At 34.1% G+C, this 21,829-nt stretch overlaps 1 protein-coding gene across 2 annotated transcripts; it reads left to right on the top strand.

Moving 5' to 3' along the window:
* The first annotated feature begins 3,077 nt into the window (after positions 1-3,077).
* Positions 3,078-21,341, top strand: ODF2L (outer dense fiber of sperm tails 2 like). 2 transcript variants are annotated; one of them, XM_074908191.1, is made up of 12 exons: positions 3,078-3,136; positions 3,373-3,444; positions 5,208-5,324; positions 10,019-10,128; positions 11,378-11,513; positions 12,071-12,181; positions 13,334-13,438; positions 14,577-14,735; positions 16,847-16,932; positions 17,019-17,181; positions 18,098-18,223; positions 20,208-21,341. In XM_074908191.1, exons 1-12 carry the CDS (start codon positions 3,101-3,103, stop codon positions 20,334-20,336), a joined length of 1,350 nt encoding a protein of 449 aa, XP_074764292.1. In that variant the 5' UTR covers positions 3,078-3,100; the 3' UTR covers positions 20,337-21,341. The 2 variants fall into 2 exon arrangements, with proteins under 2 accessions (XP_074764292.1, XP_074764291.1); XM_074908190.1 differs by lacking the exon at positions 14,577-14,735 and adding an exon at positions 8,518-8,703.
* Positions 21,342-21,829: the final 488 nt, after the last annotated feature.

Here is a 21,829-nt window from a genome sequence, read left to right as displayed (position 1 = left end):
ACAGAACACCAGTATATGTTAACATATACTCTCTCGTTATACAGCGTTAAAACAAAATGTCGTCATCATTGCAATCATCCTCATCTTTACATGTACATAACTGTACTGCTCCTTTACTGGATCTTCAGGAAGAGTTTTTTCCTCATGCTACTGAGGCAAGTTCATTCTATTCCTGTTAAGCTTTTTTTCATTCTATTTACTTTGTTAACAAGATTCAAACCAGGTATTTCCAAACATACTGCCTAGCTACAGATGGGAAGTAGGTGCTATTTCAAAAAATGGGCAAGTGTGCTGGACATAAAAATGGTATACTGAAACTGGAAAAAAATCTTATTTGTTCTTTTCTGCTTACATAGATGGGCTCCAATAAATGAAATCAATATTAAATCTTCCAAGATGCTGTTTTCATGGAAAGTAATTAAATTCAAGAACTTAATTTTGGTTATATAATGAAGAAAAAGCTATTGAGGCCTTCACCGTGTTACATAAGTTGAGGTCTGCCAGGAAATGTAAGCCTGTAATAAGACACATAAATATATATATATATAAAATAATTTAAAAAAAAAACCCAACACTTTAGACGTTTGGAGTATAGTTATTTGGTTTATGGCAACAGCTGGAAGCAGAGCAGTCTACGTTTGATTCTATGCTGAAGTGGTTTTTTTAGTTGGAAATTTCCCAAATTCTGTTACTCATTTTCTTAATTATGCTAAGGAGATACGGATGTAAATTGGTCTGACAAATCCTTTTAATGGAAATGTACCTGGCACAGGCTGAAAGCAGGGGAAATGTCTCCTGGTAGGTGGAGAAGGCAAGACTTCTGAAAAATAGTGAGTAGTCAGTGGAGCACTGATGGGAGTAAGCAGATAGTGCTTGACAACGGCATCAGTCATGCTGGAGTGTGAGAGTAAAGGCAGGAGTGAGGTGTTGAGAGAAAGGGTGAGGGTGATGGCAGGTTTCTGGTGTTTGGCAGGGAAGTAGGAGGTATGGGATGCATTTAGGTAGTTGGCTCTGGACTTGCTGTGACATGAGCAGCATCATGTTCCTGTGCAACCTTGCCTAGTGAGGAACTTTTCTGAACTGGGGAAAGAGAAAAGCCATTGCTGCCTCCAAATTGGCAGAACTGTGCTGTGAAACACTGTATCAGTGTCTGAGCAGGACTTGGCCTCCACCTTCACTGGAGGTGAACTGTTTACCTTTGCCTTGTAGATTAGGTGCGTTCTGTGAGCAATCAGTTTGATGGTACAGCATATGATATCACAGGCTTTGGAAGTAATGAATGAGAGATTTCTTTGATCTTCGAAATTTCTCCTAAATGATTCTCCTAAAGAGCTGTCTTGTTTTATGTTGATATCATTGAATTAGCAAGATCAGTGTCCTAACTGTGAGTGGTACTAAATGTTATGTAATGATGAATGCTATTTCAGGGAAAAATATACGTGCCACCTGATGAAACAGGAAAACCTTGTTCACTGATTCAGCTGTATAAAAAGGATTATCATAGAACTACAAAAGGCATCCAAGATGGAAAATATTTTACCAATCTGAGCAAAGAATCTGTCAGTCTAGAACACCAAGTAAGAAAATATATAAGGCATCACCGTAGAACCAATGCAAAAGTACATTTCTTATGGAAGTCTTACACTAACATTTAGTCTTATCTTCTTTAATAGATGTATTGGAAAGATTTCTTTCTTATGTCCTGTGCACTAAGAGTTCCTGCGAAGTTTGAAAGAATTTGGTGGGCTATGTATGTTAAAACAAGAGGTAGATCACAATGAATTCCTGTTTAACAGTGGTGTTACAGAACTTGCACAGAAACCTGATGAAGAATGTGGATTTCTTTTAAAATTTAGTGTGTCTTGTCATTGCTGACTTTGTTAGTTTTCTTTCAGAAGTCATAAAACTAACCTTTTGTTCTTGCAAGCTAACAGATGGGTGTTTCTTCTGAAATTTTTTTAAAGACAATATTCTTGATCTTCAGATTTTCGTAGACAATGCTAGCTGTCTTACAGCATGAGGCTTTTTGTTGATCTTTTGAGAGGAAGTTCATAGATAACTAAATGTGGGGAAGACAATTTTCCTGAGAATGGAAAGATGGCATGGATAATTTAGGTTTCCAGTCACTTTTCAATTCTGGGAAGTCTTTTAAGCCTTTCAGTTTTTGCTGATAAATTACTGTGGGATCATAAAACACCATTCCTGTTTATATGATAGTTTTTTGCTGATAGCAAATCTGACTCAGTGCAGTCAGGAAAGGATTGGACTACTACTGAGTACAGTGTTTATGTGGAGGTGAAAATCTGGATGAAGAATTGGGGTCCATGTACTGACTTTACAGATAAACGTAGGATCAAGATTACAGAACATTCTGAGGAATTACATGCAGGACAGGATAAGATGAATGCCTTGCAAGGAGCTGTAAAACTTCTGATGCCAAAGTTTATCCTTTGAAGCAGTGGATTTATCCTCCCACTAGTACAATGAAAGTCCCACAAATCTTTTTTTTTTTTTTTTTTTTTTAATGGAAAGTTACCACACCCCAAAAATTAGATATTTTAAAACGAGAAGTTTAGTTGATAATATTATAGGGACATAAATTCTTTGGGATTTGTAGTAACAGTTAGCATAGGTTTATTTTTGTGATCTCCCAGACTATGCTTTCTCGTTCAGTCTTCACATTCTCTTATCTAACGGAAGTTCCTGAAAGACTTTAATACTTAATATTAGTCTTTAAAATATTACAAGTTGTACAGATGCGTTTACTGACTAGGTGTTTAAATAACACTTAAGTATTTATGGTATTTAGAGTCCTTTTAGCTAAAGAAATTGGTGTATGGAAAGACCCTAATTTATTTTCTTCAGCTGCAAAGTTCTGTGCACAAAATAAATTGAATCTTTAGGTTTAAACCATCAAATCTAAGTAGCTTGTGAGTATGTGAGCTTTTATATTCATATGTACCAAATTTGAAAGCATAGCAAATTATATGTGCAAAATTCAACTGTTGAAAAAATGCTAAATCAATTATAAAAGGAAGTAATTTTTTTAATGTTTCCTGCTTCTGTCTTGAAGTTAAACAGTAAAAACATTGACGCTTTGATGCAGAAGTTAAGTGAAAACGAAACCCAAAATACTGTAAGTAAATTAAAATTTCTATCTCTTTTTTTTTGTTCTGTGCTATACATCTTAAAATGGCTATGTCATGGGGTTGTACGATTTCAAGTGAGAGTGGCAAAGTGGAAGTATTAGTGGTTTATCAGCACAAAATGTAATAGTTTTACAGATGAAATGTTCATCAGTGTGCATTACTGTTGGATTGTTGTGTACAGACATTAAAATAATGTCTTTGTTTTTTCTTTTTTTCCGTGAAGAATCTCAGGAGAAAAATACTTGAAAGGGAGAAGCATATTAAAGAGCTTTCATCCAGGCTTCAGCTTGAAAAAGTGAGTGACCAGTTCTGTTGGACTGAAAGTTTTCTCCCAGTGTACTAGGTTCTCATTTACAAATTTTAGAGAAAAGCAATTATTTCAAAGATCTATGAAAACCAGGAAAACCCTGAAAGATGTTCCCTACAGAAATATCTTAAAACCATCAAGACTGTATCCAAACCTATTAAGAATACAGGTTATCCTTAACACTAGTATCTCATGGTTCATGGAGGGCCATACATCTAGACTAATGGCTTTTGGCTTCTCATTTACAGATTTCCAATAGTTCTGGAAAAAAATATTGACAGTGAGGTAATACAGAGTGAACTAAACAGGTACCATTCAGAGTTAGTTTCCATGGTTCTTTGAGCTCTATGAGTAGGGAGAGGTAGTACTGACAGCAGAGCTAGTATCATCAAAGGCTGACAAGACCTCCTTCTCTCTTTGAACTAAAGGAAGGGTCTCAGTGCAGAAACCAAAACAGGAAGAGAAGAATTGTCTGTCCTGTATAAGAAGGTACTATAAAAGTTTAAAAATTATTTTACTGGTAGTTTAGCAATCTGTGCTTGTATACCAAAGTGCACTTTATGTGTATGCAATGCAGTGTGGTTCAGTGTTAGTGAGGGACAGAATAGGCTCAGTTAAACCTTTAAAGGGACAGTGGTGTACTTTGATTTTGTAACTCCTTGGGGTTTGTTGAGAGTCATGGTTCTTTGAGAATTTATCTTCACTTAACCAAGAGAACATACCACTTGGCTGCAGGATAAACTTAGTCAGCTAATTGTACTAGAGGAGCCTTTGGGGGTGCCTCCTTTCACACCTGGCCATTGGCATGTCCTTGTCTTTATCTTGAAGTGCAGCAGCATGTTTTCATAGAAATATCCTTTTGCTTCAGAGTAGAAGTGCTGAATAGAAAAGCCTATAAAGATTCCAAAGACTACAACACCAGTAAATGACAGCGTTGATGGGATCTGTGCAGCATGCTGTGCACTGACTAGAGATGTGTCTAATGTTGAACAATTTGGGGTGTCCAGCATCTGAAGGGTTAAATGATTATCTGTGCTATCCTCTTGTTCCTTCTTATGTTATCTCCAATAAATGGCATTTTTATCAATATCTGACTGAGTCTGAATCTGACTTTCTTACTGGTATCTATAATGAACACTTCCACTGGTGCATTATGATGCCCTTCTAGTCTACCCTGATAATATGACTTTGTCCTACCTGTTTTCATTATTTCTTACTTAGAATGAGCCAAAGGAAATAGAAACACCTGATCTCTGTTCTGGTGACATAGGTTGCCTCTTCCCTTAGGCTTTATGTATCTCCCCCCCAGGAGGTTTGAATTAAGAGTATGAATACTTCTAATAGCAGATGGTGGTCTTTGGTATTTAATGAAAATCAGTTCAGTTTTAATTAGACAGTGCAGAGCTGATCAGTGTGGCTTAATTTTGGTCTACCTGCTAGCTGGAATGCCTTTGCTCAGCCTGGGTTTCTGAGTTCATGCTTCCAGGCCTTGTTCATACTACTTAAAGAGTCAGATTAAATATGAGACATCAATTATACATATGTTCTTTCAAGTTTGTGATTTCTGTTTAACATGAATAACATTAGCAGAAAGTTACTTCTTGTGAATATACTTGTAGAGCATGCTTTATCTTTTCCAGCTTTTGAGGGCATTCAATGTCAGTGAGAAACTAAGGCCAAGTAGAATATAGGTAGCATTATACAGTATATCTCCATAGACTGATAGATTTCTGTTTATTTCTCTTTCTTAGGTCAATGTACAGAAAAAAGACCACCTGTCAAGATCAGTAAAGGCAGTACAAGCTCACCTGCAATGTCAGATTCAAAGAAAAGAAGTGGAAAATGAGGAATTAAAAGTGAAAATACAGGTCAGCACATTTTTACTTGTGTTTCAGTTCATTTGAAAAAATTAGCAAAGCCTTATTGTGGTTAAAGTTTAACTCAGATGTGAGAGTTAAATCTTTAAGTATTACTTGAAATCAAACTCTTAGTAAAAGAAAAAACCCAAACAGTAAAAATCATTAGCATTTATATTCTGCTTAGTCTGCCTGACCACATTATTTTAATTGCAAGGGTGGATTTTTTTCTTCTTTTCTCAACTTGCGCATACTAGCAGTTCTACTGAAGGGAAGTTAAGCACACATAAAAGCATTTGCACTTACCCAGCTGTGCTATCTAGAAGATAGATACCGATCCTGAGGCAGTCTCCATATAGTCAGTGGAAAGAGATAGGCAAGTCTCCAGGATGAGCTTCTGTTGTAAGATAGGCGTGATGAATCACCACCTATTTCTTTTTATTGACTGTGAAGGAATCAATAAAACTCTTAATACTGACTGAAAGAAAAACACGATTAATGCCTAACCTCATTTTGTTTAAAGTAGGTGAAATTTTCCATTTTCTGTTCTAAAAGGCAAGAGGTAAGTTTGGACATTTGCTGTTACTGGCTTTAGAACAAGGCAAGGAAAAGGTCATGTGTCAGAGGCTGGAGCTGTATGTGGCCTCAGATGTCAGTATTTGAAACTTGTCAAGAACATAGGCATGAATGAGAGAACATCAGCTAAAAAATAATGTATTTTTTATTTCCAAACTTTTTTTAGTGGCATATATCCCCTATTGTACCATTTGAAGTTGTTAAGGAACCTATAGCAACTCAATTTCAAAAAAAAAGTCACCTATGTCTATGTCTGTTTAAGTACTTCAAGTTTTCTTCTGAATACAAATTGCTTTCTTGTTCTCCCTCGTACAATTAATAGAATTCCAACATTTTCATTAGGTAAAGTAACTTGGTGTACCACTGTATTTTCATTCAGTCTTTATTTAAAAGTTTTGTTCATTTGCTTTTCAAAAAGTGCTGAAGTCAGTAACTAGCTTAAATCCTGGTGATGATTTTGTTAATATCTGAACAAAAGCTTGCAAAATCTTAGGATTACCCTTATGAAATGAATTCTCAATTTAAATTTACCTCGGCCACTGAATAATGCCCAAAGCACTTATTCTTAGTGTGACTGTGACCTCCTGTGGTTATAACAAGGGATAACAGTGGTTTACTTATACTAACAGTTCAAGAAATCTGTACATAGACTCAGATTTTCTACTTGCTCTATTTATTGAAGTTGTTCTTCTGCTACTCCCTGCAAGTCACACCTTTGTTAATTAAATTCCCTGTAAGCATCTATATATGAAAACTGCTTCCTGCATATTTGGGGTTTTTATAATTTCATTTTATGAAGTAGTACTTTTTACTTTTTGGTGAGTCCCACTACCTGAGACCATCTTTTACTCAGAAAGCCACATATATTTTGCACTGATTGTGGAAAAGTTTTGGGGCCATTAGCAGGACCTGTGCTGACAGATACCCTTTCATATGCATAATACACATATTTAATAGCAATTGACAAGTAGTATCTTGAATAAGGTTGGCACATTAACATAATAGGTAAATGGCATGTCATTCTGGTCTTTATTCATGTAGAAAATAATTGTCAGACCTAGACTCAAATGAAGGAAACAAATGCATTAATCATTATTACAATTAGGATATTTATCAGTGACTTGAGAAATGTCTTTACACTGCTAGCCTACTTACACTGATGTAGTTTGGCAGAAAAATAATAAGTTAAATGAATAGAACTTGCACTTGTCTTTATGAAAGTAGTTGTCTACTGGTAGCTTCGTCATGTTTCTAGTAAGCTGTAGCACCTTAAAAATAGTTGCATCTGAGAATCTCCCTGAAGCAGATTCCAGTATGGCTTTTATTTTAAGTTATCATGCATTGTTTTAATGTCTGGTCTTTTGTACTTTCATATTTAAATAGCAAGTGGTATGTAGATGAAAAATAACAAAAGTCATGAGGTTAGAGAGGTCAGCTTCCTGGACTGGATGGGATCAGTACACTGCCTTCATCAGAGTGATGTGCAAATCTAGTTAGTCAAAAATTTCAACAGCAATAGAAAAGATAATATAATGACAGTTGTAGAACCCAGCTCTCATCTCGACTGCATTGTACACATTTCATAATATAATTAAATGCATTAAAAATACATTTAAGGCAAATGTATTTTACATATATTTAAATAAAAATGCATTTAATGCAAATGTATTTTATTTCCTGAGTGCTGCAAAATCAAGCACTCAGGAAATTGTAGTTATAAGCTGTCCTTACAATGTGTGATATACTGCTGTGGTTTAAGCTTTATTATAGCCTGTTTTAATTATCTGTAAACAATTGTCTGTGTGGGCAAGGCAGTGCTTAATCTTTTCATGTTTCCTGCTTCACTACCCATTGAACACAAAATATAACTTCCCATAAAAGATAGTTTCTTCACTAAACAATTCTGTTTCATTAATAGAGAAGACGGGGCGGGGGGGGAACACTATTATATACATGGGAAAAAGTCAGAGATCTTGCAAGAAAATAGTAAATGGTCATCTAATCACAGATCATATCATAATACATATCTTCAAGAAAAGACCCTGGCCTTCCCTAGCTTCTTGACTTAAAAAAACCCAAATCCAAGACCTTAACTTTCATATTCAAATCTTTTACACAGTTGTACTGATCTCCAGTCTTAGTTATGTGTGTGCTCACTATAGATTCAGAGCACAGACTAGTACTACATCAGTAAATATCACTAGTAGCATCCTTAAGGTGATATTCCTTCCAGAAATCAGCCACTAGGGATGATGAAACCACTTTTATTTTCCTCCTCATTAATAGGTTTAACATCCATGCCATGCCTTCTGTACTGAAATTCTGCATTCTTTTCCAAGAGCACACAGCAATGGTTATATTGCTGTCTTTCCCCTTACTGCTGCCTGCTTCTGCACCTTCTCAACCTTGGCTCTTGATCATCTTTGTAATGAGTTTCCCAACATATATTTTCTCTTGCCTACTGATGTATTTATGTTGGCTAGCTCCTTGTATCAACCACAAGATCTGAGATACAAAGACATTATTCAAAGAGATTATAAATGTAATTGATATTCCTGATTATGTTATGTCACAAAAGGATCTGTAAGGTATAGAATTTGAAAAGAGTTGATGTTTAATTATGCTGCAGACTCTAGAAAAGAAAATAGCAGAGTGGAAACTTCAAGTTGGTGAATACAAACACCAGATGTTAGCCTTAAAGGAAACAAGTGAGCAAAAGAAGACTGCTCTGAAAAAAGCAATCAGGTCCCAGAAACAAAGAGCTCAACGCTTTGAAGCAGCTGTGGAAAATTTAACCTCCAGAATAAGAGAATGTGTGAGTGACTATACTGTGAGCAATGCTGTGCTGTATTGTTTTAAAGTGAACAACTGGGAGACTTTCACCTGTGTAAAATAGAAGTTGGTTGGTCATGCTGTGTTTGTATCTCTTTTATTATTTTGCTGCTTGGTTAAGGAAGACGTTGCTATAAGTGACATGCAAACTGTTACTATATTCACTGCCTTTGTTTTGTTAAAATTTAGTGAATGTCAAGTTGTCCACTTCAAACTGTAGTAAGTAAGAGGAGTCTTATCAGCTTTCAGTTACATCTCTCCTGATCTTCCTGTTAGACCTTTGTGGATATCCACTAGCCCAGAAGTACATAATGCTAACTGAGAATCCATGATTGGTGTTTGAAGTCTCTGTTTTCATTGTTTATCAGTGTATGACATCTTATGTAGATACTTAGATTTCCATTTTTAAGCTGCTTGCTCTGAGCCTTTTCAAAATCCAAGTACAAAATTTCCTTAATCCAGATTGTTCCTTAGATCCTTGCCCTGCATATCCCTACAGTGTGTAATTGTTCGAAAAGGCCAGGTGGATCAGAACTGTGCCGAGATCTTTATTGCCTTTTTAGATTTCCTAATAAGAGTATGTTTTCATACTCCTAGATTTGTTGCCATAATTTTGGACATGTTAGTGGCAAAGATATATTTTTCCAGTTAGTATACCAGGAGGTGGTTAATATTTTTTTTTCTTTGATCTTTGTGAGAAGACAGTAGTGGATCTTGAAGTACACTTAGTAGTACAGAGGGTTGTACTAACTGCTAAAATTTTGGTGTTTCGTAGTCACACTGTTGTTTTCTTTCCCCACTGAAGACCTGGTGTACTTTCAAGATACATGTGTTGGTTAATTAACCATACTTCTTCAAGGGATTTCACCTAACTTTGCATTTCTTGCCTAGCTATTATTTTTTATTCTTAAAATGTTTTGGAAGAATTTTATTTTTGTATTGATTTATGTAATTTATATGTAGTAGAGATGTATTAGAGACAAATATTTTTGTTCTAAGAAAAGATTTTAAACTTAAATTTTGAAATATTGTTGTAGTCTACAATTGATATACAGTGCCAGTGTTTAACTGCTTCTCTACCTTGAAAGTACGTCTCTACTTGGACTTTAATTTTTTTGAATGTAATTTTGTTTATTTTCTTTTGAAATAAGACAAAATTTACATTGCTTTGTACTAGGGAGATCAAATAAAGCCATCTTATATTAAATAGCTCTTGTGTTTAGAAAAATTTATATAATTAGATTGCATTCTTCAGTGGCATTCTTTTGTTACATAATTTGTAATCCTGTATTCTCTAGGAAGTCAAACTGTCTGAGATACTGTCAGCTTCTGACGTCTGGAAAAGCCAGCATGATAGAATGGTTGAAGGAAAGACAACGTTACAAATTCTAACAGAAGATCTCAGGAAGTAAGTTAAACCGTTGATCTATTTTTTTTTTGTTGCTGTAGTCACACAGTGCTGATAGTTAGTAGTGTAGTCCTCAGTGTTGATAATGTAAACAAGTTTATATATTAATATTTTAAAATTCTGGGCAGAATTTAGAAGTTTGAAACTAGAACAAATTTAAAATGTTTAGCCTTCTCTCTGCTGCATTTCATAAGTTTTTGCAAAACTTAATTCCCCCATACAAGTAAGGAACGGATCAATACTTCCAATTAGCCTGAACTTACTGGCAGCTACTATCCTGCTTCCTCAGAACCACTTATTTAGTAATTGATTCAACAGCTTGAGTGTTAACCTTTGTGTCTACTGCAGTATAGAAGAAGGTTCTTAGGCTTCTAGTTTCTACTTCACACGATGGCAAAATTATTTCAGTTCCACTAGTGTCTCACCCCACTAGAGGATAGAGAAAGATTCCTCTCAGATGTGCATTTGAACAGTTCATTGTAAGGAAAAGCAACAAAAATTGTCCAGCCTCATTCAAACTATGCAGTCAAATCTTAATGTACGTGAAGCAGATGCCATTTTCTTTGGCAGACAGTGGCAAATATCCTTTTACCTTTTCTGTTGGTAGAAGTATGGACTATAATTCAAACAAGCCAAAGAAACTGATATGTGCCTTTATGCTAGGTCTCAGGCAGAATGTTTATTGTGCAAAAAATTTGATTCATGCTCAGATATGTAACAGCTCAAATGAAATTGGCTTGAGTCTTGTTTTTGTTTGAGAAAACCTGATGTTTCTGAAAATATTTTCAGCATATTTTAAAATTTAACAGGTGATGTTTAACTTCATTAATATGAAAAGCAAATGGAGAGGCATAGCACAACTTGTTGCTTTTAAAATGGAGTGTAACATTCCTAAACTAGCTATGGAATGTTCTTAGTAAGACATTATCTGATAGACCTTGTAAATTCAATATAATTCAATTTTGTACAGTATGTATATGCAGAGTTGTCTTGGAAGTATGCTTGAGTGTTCTAGGTAATGTATTTGTTTATAATGGACCTAGGACCTTTGATGGACCACTCTTTTGGATAGTTTCTTATTTCAATAGATACTGCTTTCTTGGGATGCTTGAATGCATTCTTTCTTTTATTTTTTTTTTAAATTAAATAAGAACAATGAAGGAGTATGTGTTAAGGTACAATTTAATTTGCATAGTGAGAGTTTTGGAAGCATTGTATATTATACAGACATTCTTGCCTATCTAAAAAGGCAGATCACAAGCCTTTCGGAAGACCTGAAAAGAAAGGAGGAATGGAGAAGAAACTCAGATGAGGAAATTCTTGGAAAGCTGAATTCTGTTAACTCTGAAAAGATTTACCTTGAAAATGAAAATGAAAAATTAAAGGTGAGATCATTGTAAATCTTTGTTGAATGGCTCTGCATTTCTGATACATTAATAAAGTAATCACATCAATTCCCTTTGGGCCTTCTGTCTAGAGATTCCAAACCTGTAGAATAAATTTTGCCATCCATTTTTTTACAGTAAGTGAAAATGAGGCATTAAAAATTTAACAGTGTAAATGGCAAAGCTAGGAACAGGGTTGGCTAATCATCTATCTTCTTAACCAAGATGCCATTTATTTTACTGTCAGTAGCTACAAAATTGTTTAACTAGAAATTGTTCTTTTATGTTCATAAAACTTTCTTCAGATTAAAGAACTGAATTTAGCCCAATTATTAATTTAAATTTTTAAAGGGTTTACAGGTTTTGTGTTGTATTTGTCCTCCAAAGTAAATGTTTTTATGAGCTGACAAATGAACTGTGGGCTGTCATTTTTGTTTGACAGAATAAATAATTGTGTCATTCTTTTTTAGTGCCTGCAGGTCATTTACTAGTAATATCATATTGTAGACTGTGTTATTTTAGTAACACACAGTTTTTATTTCCATGTTTTAATCAAGGCTTCCCTTGCTACATTGGAAAACAGTACTGTTTCTGTTGAAAATGAGCTGCAAAATCTGCAAGAAGAGGCAAAGCTGCAGGAAAACCTTGCTGAACAGTATAAAAATCAGGTCACCAAGCATATTTGAAATGTTCAATTATGGGTTTTAAATTCTTAAGCAGTTTTGAGGAAATTGTAAAGGTTTTGTTTGTAATAAAACAGATGTATTATCATGGCTATTGTAATACTGTCGTAACCTTGAGGATGATAAAAGAGAGTGCCATTGCAAACCATATCCAGGAATAGTCTCCTCACTATTACTAGTACATATAATCCTTACTGAATTGTGTGAAGCCCAGTTGAAGCTCATTGAAGCCAACAGATCTAACTACATGATTGCTTAGAAAAGATTTGTTTCCTATAAAGCAAGTTGGCAAGCCAGTAAACTATATTTAAAAAATAAAATTTGAGTGTGATGTCTTTAGCAGACATATCCATATCTTTCATTGGTCACATCTTTATTTCCACATTCCTAAGAACAGTAAACTAGCATCCAAGTGCTGTTGCAAGAGTCTTTTTATTTACATAGGTAGCTCTACCTTGAAAATACCAGCAAAACATATAAATCAGATTTAAAATGGGCTTTTTATCAGTTTCTTTTTTTTATTTAGCTTTATTGTCAGAGAAGACGTTTTAGAACATTGATTCAATGTTGTATATATTTCTGCTATAGCATAGACACCATTTCACTGATAGTTTTCACTTACCTCTCTTCAAAATCATTGATGAGAGAAAAGACATGTTATAAAATTTAAGTACAACCAGTGAGCCTTGTCTGTGGAATACATCACCATAGTGAAAGTTGTTGCAAGCTTTAACATGGGGGATGTAGTTCTTAAGAAGCCAGTCTTAAGAAGTGAGTGGGCTGAAATTCCCTGACTTGTAGCTGTGGTGACTTCAGGTGGGAACAGTTGGTGATCTACTGGTTTGTTATCTGGGAGGAAAGGGTGAGTCATGCTGGCTGCTTCCATAGCACAACTTGTAGCTCTACTGGTGATAATAAAATATTGATATCAGTGTTCTTTATCTGGTTACCCTTTTATACCCTACCCTACCGTGGTGAGTAGGATAATGAAAATAAATAACTTCATATAGTGACAAATATTGAGATTATATTTAGAAATCAAAGGATTTCCTTTATGCTTCATACTAATGATTTTATCTTTTCTATATTTAAAAGAAACACCTTGAAAATATATGTGAAAAATATATGTTGTCATAGGTACAAAAATTGCAAACAGCAGTAGAAGAATTGAAATCCAAATACGAAACAGTCTTAAATGAAAACAAAAGAATAACAGAAGATAAATGCTTAGAAATAAATAAGGTAAGTCTTGCAGTAATAAATCATGTTTCCAAACAATTCTGTAGGACACTGATCTTTCTTACATTATCGTGATCCACTTATTAGATGTCACAAGGTACTGGCTCTTTTTTCTTTTTCCATGTATAAAATTGTTTGTAAATTCACTGAATGTTTTACTACCTCTTACTTGTGAGCTGGTGTTTTTTTGGATACTACACAATTGCAAACAGACAAGAAGTGGTTCCTAGAGTAATGACTAAGGAGTTGGGCTGCTATTTTAGAATTTGAGAATTCTTTTATTGCTTTTAAAAATGTGATTTTGTTCTTGACGATTTTAAAACTAGATTTCTTGACAGAACAGCTGTGGAAGTTGTGTAGGGAAGCAAACCTACTGTAAGACTGATTTGTTTGTTTTAACTAGCAGTTAAAACAGAGAATCCTAGAGATGAGTTTTAAGTTTTTCAGCAGTACTGGAACACAGTTAGAACATTCTTAAGCATCAGAAAGTAATACAAAATTGGCAGGAAAATCACTTTCCTCAGTTCCACAGCTCATCAAAATACATATTCTTTTAAGCAATAAAGCTGAGACAGGGACAGGCTTTGCATTGCCTGCAATGTTCTGTTCTAGAGAACAGAAATAGTCCTCACAGAGAAGTGTCTTAGTATGAAATAAAATGAACATCTAACTATTTTTTCATGATTGAGTTGTAGAATGGAGGAAAATGTTTTCTGATCCCATAAATATTTGCACAGCATTATATGTGGCTTCAAATGGCATTAGGTGTTGCCCTCTTTTCAAATACTGCAATAATTGTATTGTCAGAATTTTTCCTGTAATTTGCTTTGTGTGCCTGTATGCCATGTCCCAAAAGATATTGCAGTAAAAATAACATCAAAATTTGGGTACTGCATGATGAACTGCTAACACTTGCATAACTTTGTAAATGTTCATTGTGAGTGTTATTGAGTCTTTAATGAAATGTAGTGAGAGATGGGAATTTCTCCAATGGGAACTTGTAACTGACAGTATTTTCTAAAACAGTCATACTGTGCAACTTGTATAGAATTTCAGATTTATCACTTACAGGGAAAGCCATTCAATATTGCAACAATTAATATATGGTTTTACATTTTTCTCTTGTGATGCTACTATGCAGGTGAGGGACAAAACAGAGGCAGAATTAAAGGAGTTAGAACATGTTTGTGACTTGTGGAAAGCAGCTGAAGAAAAACATCAAGGATATCAAGGAAAGCTTATGTCCTGGGAAAGGATCCATGCACAGAAATGCCCAACCCTTAGGGAGCTGCAGGTTCAGGTGCTTAGAACATGCTGATTTTTTTTTTTAAAGATAAATGAGAAAATTATGTAGAAGAAAGTCTCTGGGACATTTTTTTCCTATTAGCGTGTGTGACAGTTGTGTGGTTTCCTTTGTTATTTGCTTCATAAATCAAAAGCTTCTTCTGTAGAAATAGCATAATGCAAGTAAAACTATTGCCAACTGTATTTATGTGAATTCAGTATGTGACAACCCTAGTTACTTTTAGATTCTTTATCTTTTAAGTGAGTATATTCTTGATCCTTTTGAATACTTATGTCCTGAGATATGTGGCAGAATTCTTCCCTGGAAATAAATGTGCAAGTCTAGTTATTGCTTGTATCTAGTGGAATAAATTAATTCCACGTTAGTTTTGCTTTCAATGACTAATTTCTAAACCAGACAATATTTGCTCAAATAAATAGTTATAAATTATATTGTTGATGATGTATGACTAGCATTTTAATGATTACATTGTGTTGGTTGACAAAATATTTTTAAAATATGCTTTAATAGGATAATTTCTATTTTTAGCATACCTGCTTGTATTTTCTCTTAAGCCTGAACATGAATATTCATCAACTTTTTTTTTCTGTGACATCAGTTTCAATGGCAGGGCCAAGTTTAGGGGTTTCTGTTGTTCTCTTTTTTTGTTGTTGCTTTTCAATGTGCTTTTGAGTTAGAAGAGAGTGCTCTGCTAGCATGAATGACAAAGATGGTTGTATCAGTAGGGTGAGAAAGGGGCTTCATCTTCTTCCTATGTCAGTGGGAAAACTTCAGCTGAAACACAGTGATTCTCTGTGTCCCTATAGACTTTATCTGCTTATAAAAAAAACATGGCTCTTGGTTTTGTTTTAAAATTTCTTGTCAAGATGATCTTTATAATATCAACTTTTGTTCTTGTTTATGTAATTTAAATACTCTTTCCAGGAATGCTCGTAAGCTCATAAATCCATCTTTGCTTAGCAAAGTACTTAAGCAGCAATTAGTTTTGAGGTGTATACATAAGATTTTGTATGTAATTTTAATCTAACTACATCTTTTCCTGAATAAAGGCACAAAAACCTCTTAAGTATAGTGAAGTAGTTTCACTATACTTAAGTATAGAGTTACACACTACTATATAGAATTGCACACTACTAAATTTCAGCATTAAATCTTGGTAACATCCTTTAGAGATTCTGACCCTTGATCCTATGACTGGAATTTGGGAAAACTCCTTTTGAGGTAACTGGACTATGTACAGAAACACTCTTCTGGGTTCAGCTGGAGTAGGACATCAGTTTACTACCCCTCTGCTGGAGGTTTCTGCTACTACCAGTCTGCTAGCTGAACAGCCTGTAATTTACATAAACAAAATCAACCAGGTTGGCTCAAATTACTGGGTGGAACTGCTTGAGGTAGTCCAGTGAATGGTGGAGGTTGTCCCTTAAATAACGGTGCCAGCAGGCTGGTGATGTGGCTATTTATTGCTTATCTGCTGTGGATGGATGGTAGCAAGAGCAATATAGTCAAATCACTACTGTTGGAAGATATAAAAGAAAACAGAGTTTGTCAGTCTGGGTGCCGGGCAGGGGAAGACAGCTTGGCTTCTTGCTTTCTTCAGTTTATGTTACTGATATACTTCTTTTTATGAACTTTTTGTCTTTTTTGATATTTACTACTTTGTGAAATCCTTTGCTAGTGCTGCACTGTTCTTCTGTGATAACTCTCTATGTATGTGGTTTTATTTTTATGCTTCCTGTGACTGTAGTGTGAGGGAATTTATTTTTGCTGGAATCTAAAGCTCAAGAGTCAAAGTTCATGAGGAGGTAGACCTGGCCAGCTCCTAATACACAAGGCTGCCTGAGCAGCATATGGGTTTTGTTAGGACTTCACTTTGTTATATAGCAGGTTTTCAGTTTTAAAGTGTTCTCGCAACATTTTAATTTGCTACTTTTGCTGTATTTCATTTGTTTTAAGCACAAGATAATGTTTACTTGACTATAATACAGTGTTTACCTGAAATTACAGTTAATTTTTTCAGTTGGATTTTACTAGGCAACCTTAGTTTTACTCTGTAATATCCTGTATATAAGTTTCCAACTAGAAACAAATTGTCATTTTTTCAGGAGGAAGATACTGTAACTTCTCTGGGCAGTCATTCCTTAGAAGAAGAAAACTGTAACATTCAGAAGAAATACGAAAATCTTAAAAGGTAACTTTTTAAAAATATGACTGCAGTTAATTCCTACATTTCTCTGCTATAATGAATTATAATGCATTAATCTGTTTTGCATAAAGACAAATAGAAAAGATGGAACTTCAAAATGAAGAACTTGCTTGTCAGCTCAGAAAAGAAGATGAGAGTCTTCAGTGCAGTAAATTGCAGCTTGAAGAGAAAATTGCAGAGTATAATGGATTAACCAGACAACTGGAATCTGCTTTGGAAGAAGGGAGAAAAATGGTATTGATTTAATATGTGTATTATTTAAGCATCCATAAAGTAAGATTAAGATAAGATTAAGATAATATTTGCCATTTTCTATTTAAAAATAGTGTTAAAAACAAATGTGCTTGACAAAAGATAGTACAAGATTATTCTGCATGTAGGGAGCAATACTAAAAAGTTACTGGGAATTTCTGCATGCTTAAATATGTATTGCACAATTCAACTTCTTAATGGAGTCTGGATCCTATTGAAATTAATGACAAAGTTTGCTGGGCCAACATTTCACTCTCTTTTTTTCTGGTGACAAATCAAAGTGCTTTAAGCACCTAATATCAAATCCTACACGTATGTCAGTTTTCTGAACAAAAGCTTAATTCTGCTTTTTTCTTATTTCTTTGAAATAGGCAGCCCACGAGAACTTTGGTGTTGAATTCCTTCCATTTTAGACAAAGGCTTTGCACATTTTCAATATTGAGCCAAGATTTGTAATTTAGAAAGGATGCAAACAGTAAATCAAATGGAAGAGGAAATGTAGGAATTCATATTGCAGTGAATTATATTAGTTTAATCAGAAAATATGTATGAAGTTGTAATTTCTGTCTCAGGTTAATCACGTTGAAATTATCTGAATTTTCCCAATACTGTCTAAGCTTATTGATTTGGTTTTGGAAAAATAACAAGTTTTGCTTAACTTACAGATAAATTACAAAACTGTCTCCCTCCCAATAATACTGCATTGTTTTCCAAATTGAAACCTTCAAAATTTAGCCAGAATATTTCCCAGGTTTGTTTAATTTCTGTGCATGAAAAATTACTAAAGTATTAGATGGCAAAATGGGAAATACAGCTTTAAATGCTAAGGTATAAGAAAAGAATTTGGTTTGGGCTTTAAGTGAAAGTAAATCTACATAATTTCTCATTACTATTATAGGTAGCTGAAGAACTAGAAAAAATGTCATACAGAGATCAAGCCCTTCAGACAAAAATGCTAATTCTTGAAACTGAAGTGAGAGAGGGGCAAGAAGAGAAGAAAAAACTCCTCTACCTATTTCACCATGTGAGTAAATAATACTGTTTATGACTTAAGAAATGACTTACTACATCACTGTTTACAGTAAAAAATTCCTTTTACTGAAAACCACACTACTAATACAATTGATACACAATTTTGGGAACAGCAGACTCAACTTGACAATATCCTTTGTATACTGAAGTTTCTAATAGACTTAACAGATGCCCAGTCTAACTAAATCACTGGAATAATACTGAGTTTATGTCTCTTATTCAATCCAGTTTTCCCAGCAAGGCAAAAATAAAAAAATACATATGCAGTTGTAATTTCCCTCTCAGATTAATCATGTTCAGCATGCATACCTAGATTTGAATAAATGCATAACAGTTCCATGATGACATAGTGGTGGGGTTTTTTTTCCTGAGTTTGTTACAAGAATCTGATCTTACTGGAATTTGTGAAGAGCTTTCACCTTACATACCAATGTTGCACGTAAGTGTAGTTAGTAATAAAAGAGATATTGTGATTTTTCAGTGTCAAGCTTTTAAAAGCCCAGGTTTTGATATGTTGATACTTACCTATTCAGCAAAGTAACAGTCCAAGAAGGTATCTTTGAGTAACACTCTCTGAAAACAAACCAACAAAAGAAGTGTGATGTATTGTTTTATCGAATCCAGAAAATTTCATCACATTTTCTGTTAGTAAAATGTTAGACATAGCTAAATTCCCTAAACTAGTGATGGCAAATTATTTGCTTTAATCAGAGTTTTGACACAGTTAGAGATTTGTCCTGTGTCAGTGGTAATAAGCTACAAAGCGATTTAAAATAAATATAGGAGACACTGGAAAGGTTTCCTATCACTCTCCTAGACTTTCAAAAACAATATTCTTCATTCTGACTTGAAGCATTCAAGATAAAGATCAACCCAACCTAAATGCAAACTAGTCAAGATTTAAATAAGACATGAGATACAATTCTGAATTCAGTATGCTTTAATTTTTTATATATATCAAGTACAACTTAATGTCTGCATTTACCCTAAGAAAAAAGTGTTCTTAAAACAATATCAGATGTTGGCTAGTGTTTTATTCTATGAAGATATTTATTCTATGAAAAAATATTTAATTTTTTCATAGGAATTTCTTACTATGTTAAAGAGAAAATAAAGCAAATTTTCTTGTCTTTTGTCCCAGAAAAAATGTTTTCAAATGGTTTCTATTTGAAGCTTACAGTTAAAATATAAATGTGAAAGATATCTGTCTGAGAGAAGAATTGTTCTAAATTAATGAATTGATTTTTATTGCAATTACATTTACATATAACAATGCATTATGGAAAATGATAAAATGGTTTTATTCCTGTTGTAGTGAAAATGGAAACAAAATAGGACTGCGAAAGTAACTTTTTATTCAGTTATTCATCCTAACCTGATTATTTTTTTCTAAGGCTGGATTTAAATCTGATGACTATAATTCCATTTTAAAAACACTGAAATATTTTAACCAATTAGCATCTGAAATCTGTAATAGACATAAAAGGAAATACCCTGAATATCTTTAGTATTTATATAACAAATGATCTATGGTATGCATCAAGTATGGGACTGATGAGCAGGTGACATTGCTATCATTCATCTTTTTTATATAAGGAACTATAGGCATCAAAAACCATGTTGCATCAGAGCCCAATAACAGATGTTTCCTTGAAAAATCAACATGAGAGAGTGTTAAGTCTGTAACAGATTTAAGATGCTAGGAATCATTCATGATAGAATTTCAGAAGGTTAGGTTTTACGTTCCCAGTCCTTTTTTGGGTTATAAGCCTATTCAAACATGTTCTGTTTGGTCCTGGCTGAAGGTAGGTAAAGCTTCAATGTTTTGAGGCCTTTTTGGGAACTTTTGGTTTTGTGGAGCCTCTGAAAACTCTTCAGATAAATAAGGCTTGTAAAAGTTAGATACTTGTTGTCTTACATTATTCTTTTGACTGATTTTATTTCTAAGTTGCATTGCATTTCTCTTTTTTCTTTAGAATGAAAAACACCATGAAGTACGTTTGAAAGAGCTGGAGAACAGCCTACAGAAGTCAGAGAACAAGAACCAGAGCATCCAGAATTACGTGCAGTTTTTGAAAGCTTCATACATAACAATGTTTGGCTGATTAATTTACTTAAATCTTGAAAAGTTTATTATTAGTTTCTAACTCTTGTTGGAGGCAAGCTATTGAGGCCTTATAGTATTTTGCAGGATTGAGTACTATAATATTAGTTCTTCCCTAGGAGAACTACTGCTGTGGGCAGGGAAAAGCAGGTCAGTCATTGCTGTATATCCTACTGGCTGGGCACGTGTGGAAAATTTAGCTGGTATTACTCATATAAAGAGTTGTGTTATTCATGGAACAGAAGTGAAAAGGCAGAGAGCACGACAGTTGTGATAGGTGTGGAAGTGTGGGGTATGCACACAAAGTTGTAAATTTATCTGTGAATTTACCATGTGTTAGGTCCTCTGCTGTAAAATCTTATGTGCGGTCTTTTAGTCCATGGTAAATGCAGGTGATCACAGGTGACCTTTCAATTCACGTGGGGAAAGAGAACACTCATTGACTGGTTGCATAGTAATTTGTGTATTTTAATTATTAGTAATTATATCATTATTTATCATTCATTATAATTCTGTCACTGTAGAAATCTAGTTGCCCAAGATGATATCTATCCTGTTAAGACAGGCAAAAATTTGGAGATCATTAGGTTCTCTTCCTTTCTTTTCACTGTAGCTCAGCACCAGTATAGTATGTGCTGCTGCACTGCATGAAATAGTTGCCACCACAAGGCTGTCCCATCCAGCCTTTTTTCCCTACATCCCATTTTGAGCAGGAGTATACTATAGTAATATTTTACAAACATAAGTAGGAAAGTATTTTAGATACAGATATAGTTTAAGCTCTGAATGTGTCACTGTACCTTTTCCCAGTGACACAGCTCCTGTAAGGTACTTAAGTATTTGTCTCCGAGTACCAGAGCTGCTACTGTTCTCTGAAGTAAGTCTGGTTTATGCCTCAAGTTAAACACATGTAAATATTCAGCTGATACAGGGCTAATACAAAAAAACAATTCGGATTGACAAAATAATTGTTTTTATAGATGCACATTGTGATACATTTTTTGAAAAGTAATCCGTTCAGATAAATATATGTAATTTAGAATGTGTTTTTAAATAATATATATTTTTTGACTGAAAACATAAGTTATTTTATGCATGGACAATACCTGTTTTTTAAACGTAATATTTCAGTGTTTATTATCAACATTCTATGCATTATAAATTTTTTTTCTTTTTTAACATTCTTATCCATCCTAACAAATACTGAGATGTGCTAATGGTCTGCTTGTGTGCACTTCTTAAAAATAAAATTATCATTTATTTTATATGACATGCTAGCAACAAATATTTCTGTTAGATTTGGGGGGGTTTTGCAATACATACACACACTTACAACCATATTTGTATCAATTTAGTTCTGCTTGTGCTACTAACAAAATATCAAAACCTTTTTGGAAAGTCAACATGTGTGAAGGAAAGATTTCAGAAATGAAGTATTGAATCCACTCTGTGACTGTTTTTTAAAAGGTCATAATGGAAAATTTTACAATTTTC

The sequence above is a fragment of the Athene noctua genome, chromosome 5 (assembly GCF_965140245.1).
Source record: "Athene noctua chromosome 5, bAthNoc1.hap1.1, whole genome shotgun sequence".
In the NCBI taxonomy this organism is placed as follows: Eukaryota; Metazoa; Chordata; class Aves; order Strigiformes; family Strigidae; genus Athene; species Athene noctua.
The sequence above is the reverse complement of the archived record's forward strand: the minus strand, read 5'-3'. Positions and strand labels throughout refer to the sequence as shown.

Coding starts and splice junctions, on each gene's coding strand:
- ODF2L (XM_074908190.1), top strand. CDS start 3,101: ATGCAGAAGTTAAGTGAAAACGAAACCCAAAATACT. Junction 16,933..17,018: donor AAATACGAAAATCTTAAAAG/GTAACTTTTTAA, acceptor TTTTGCATAAAG/ACAAATAGAAAAGATGGAAC. Junction 17,182..18,097: donor TGGAAGAAGGGAGAAAAATG/GTATTGATTTAA, acceptor TTACTATTATAG/GTAGCTGAAGAACTAGAAAA.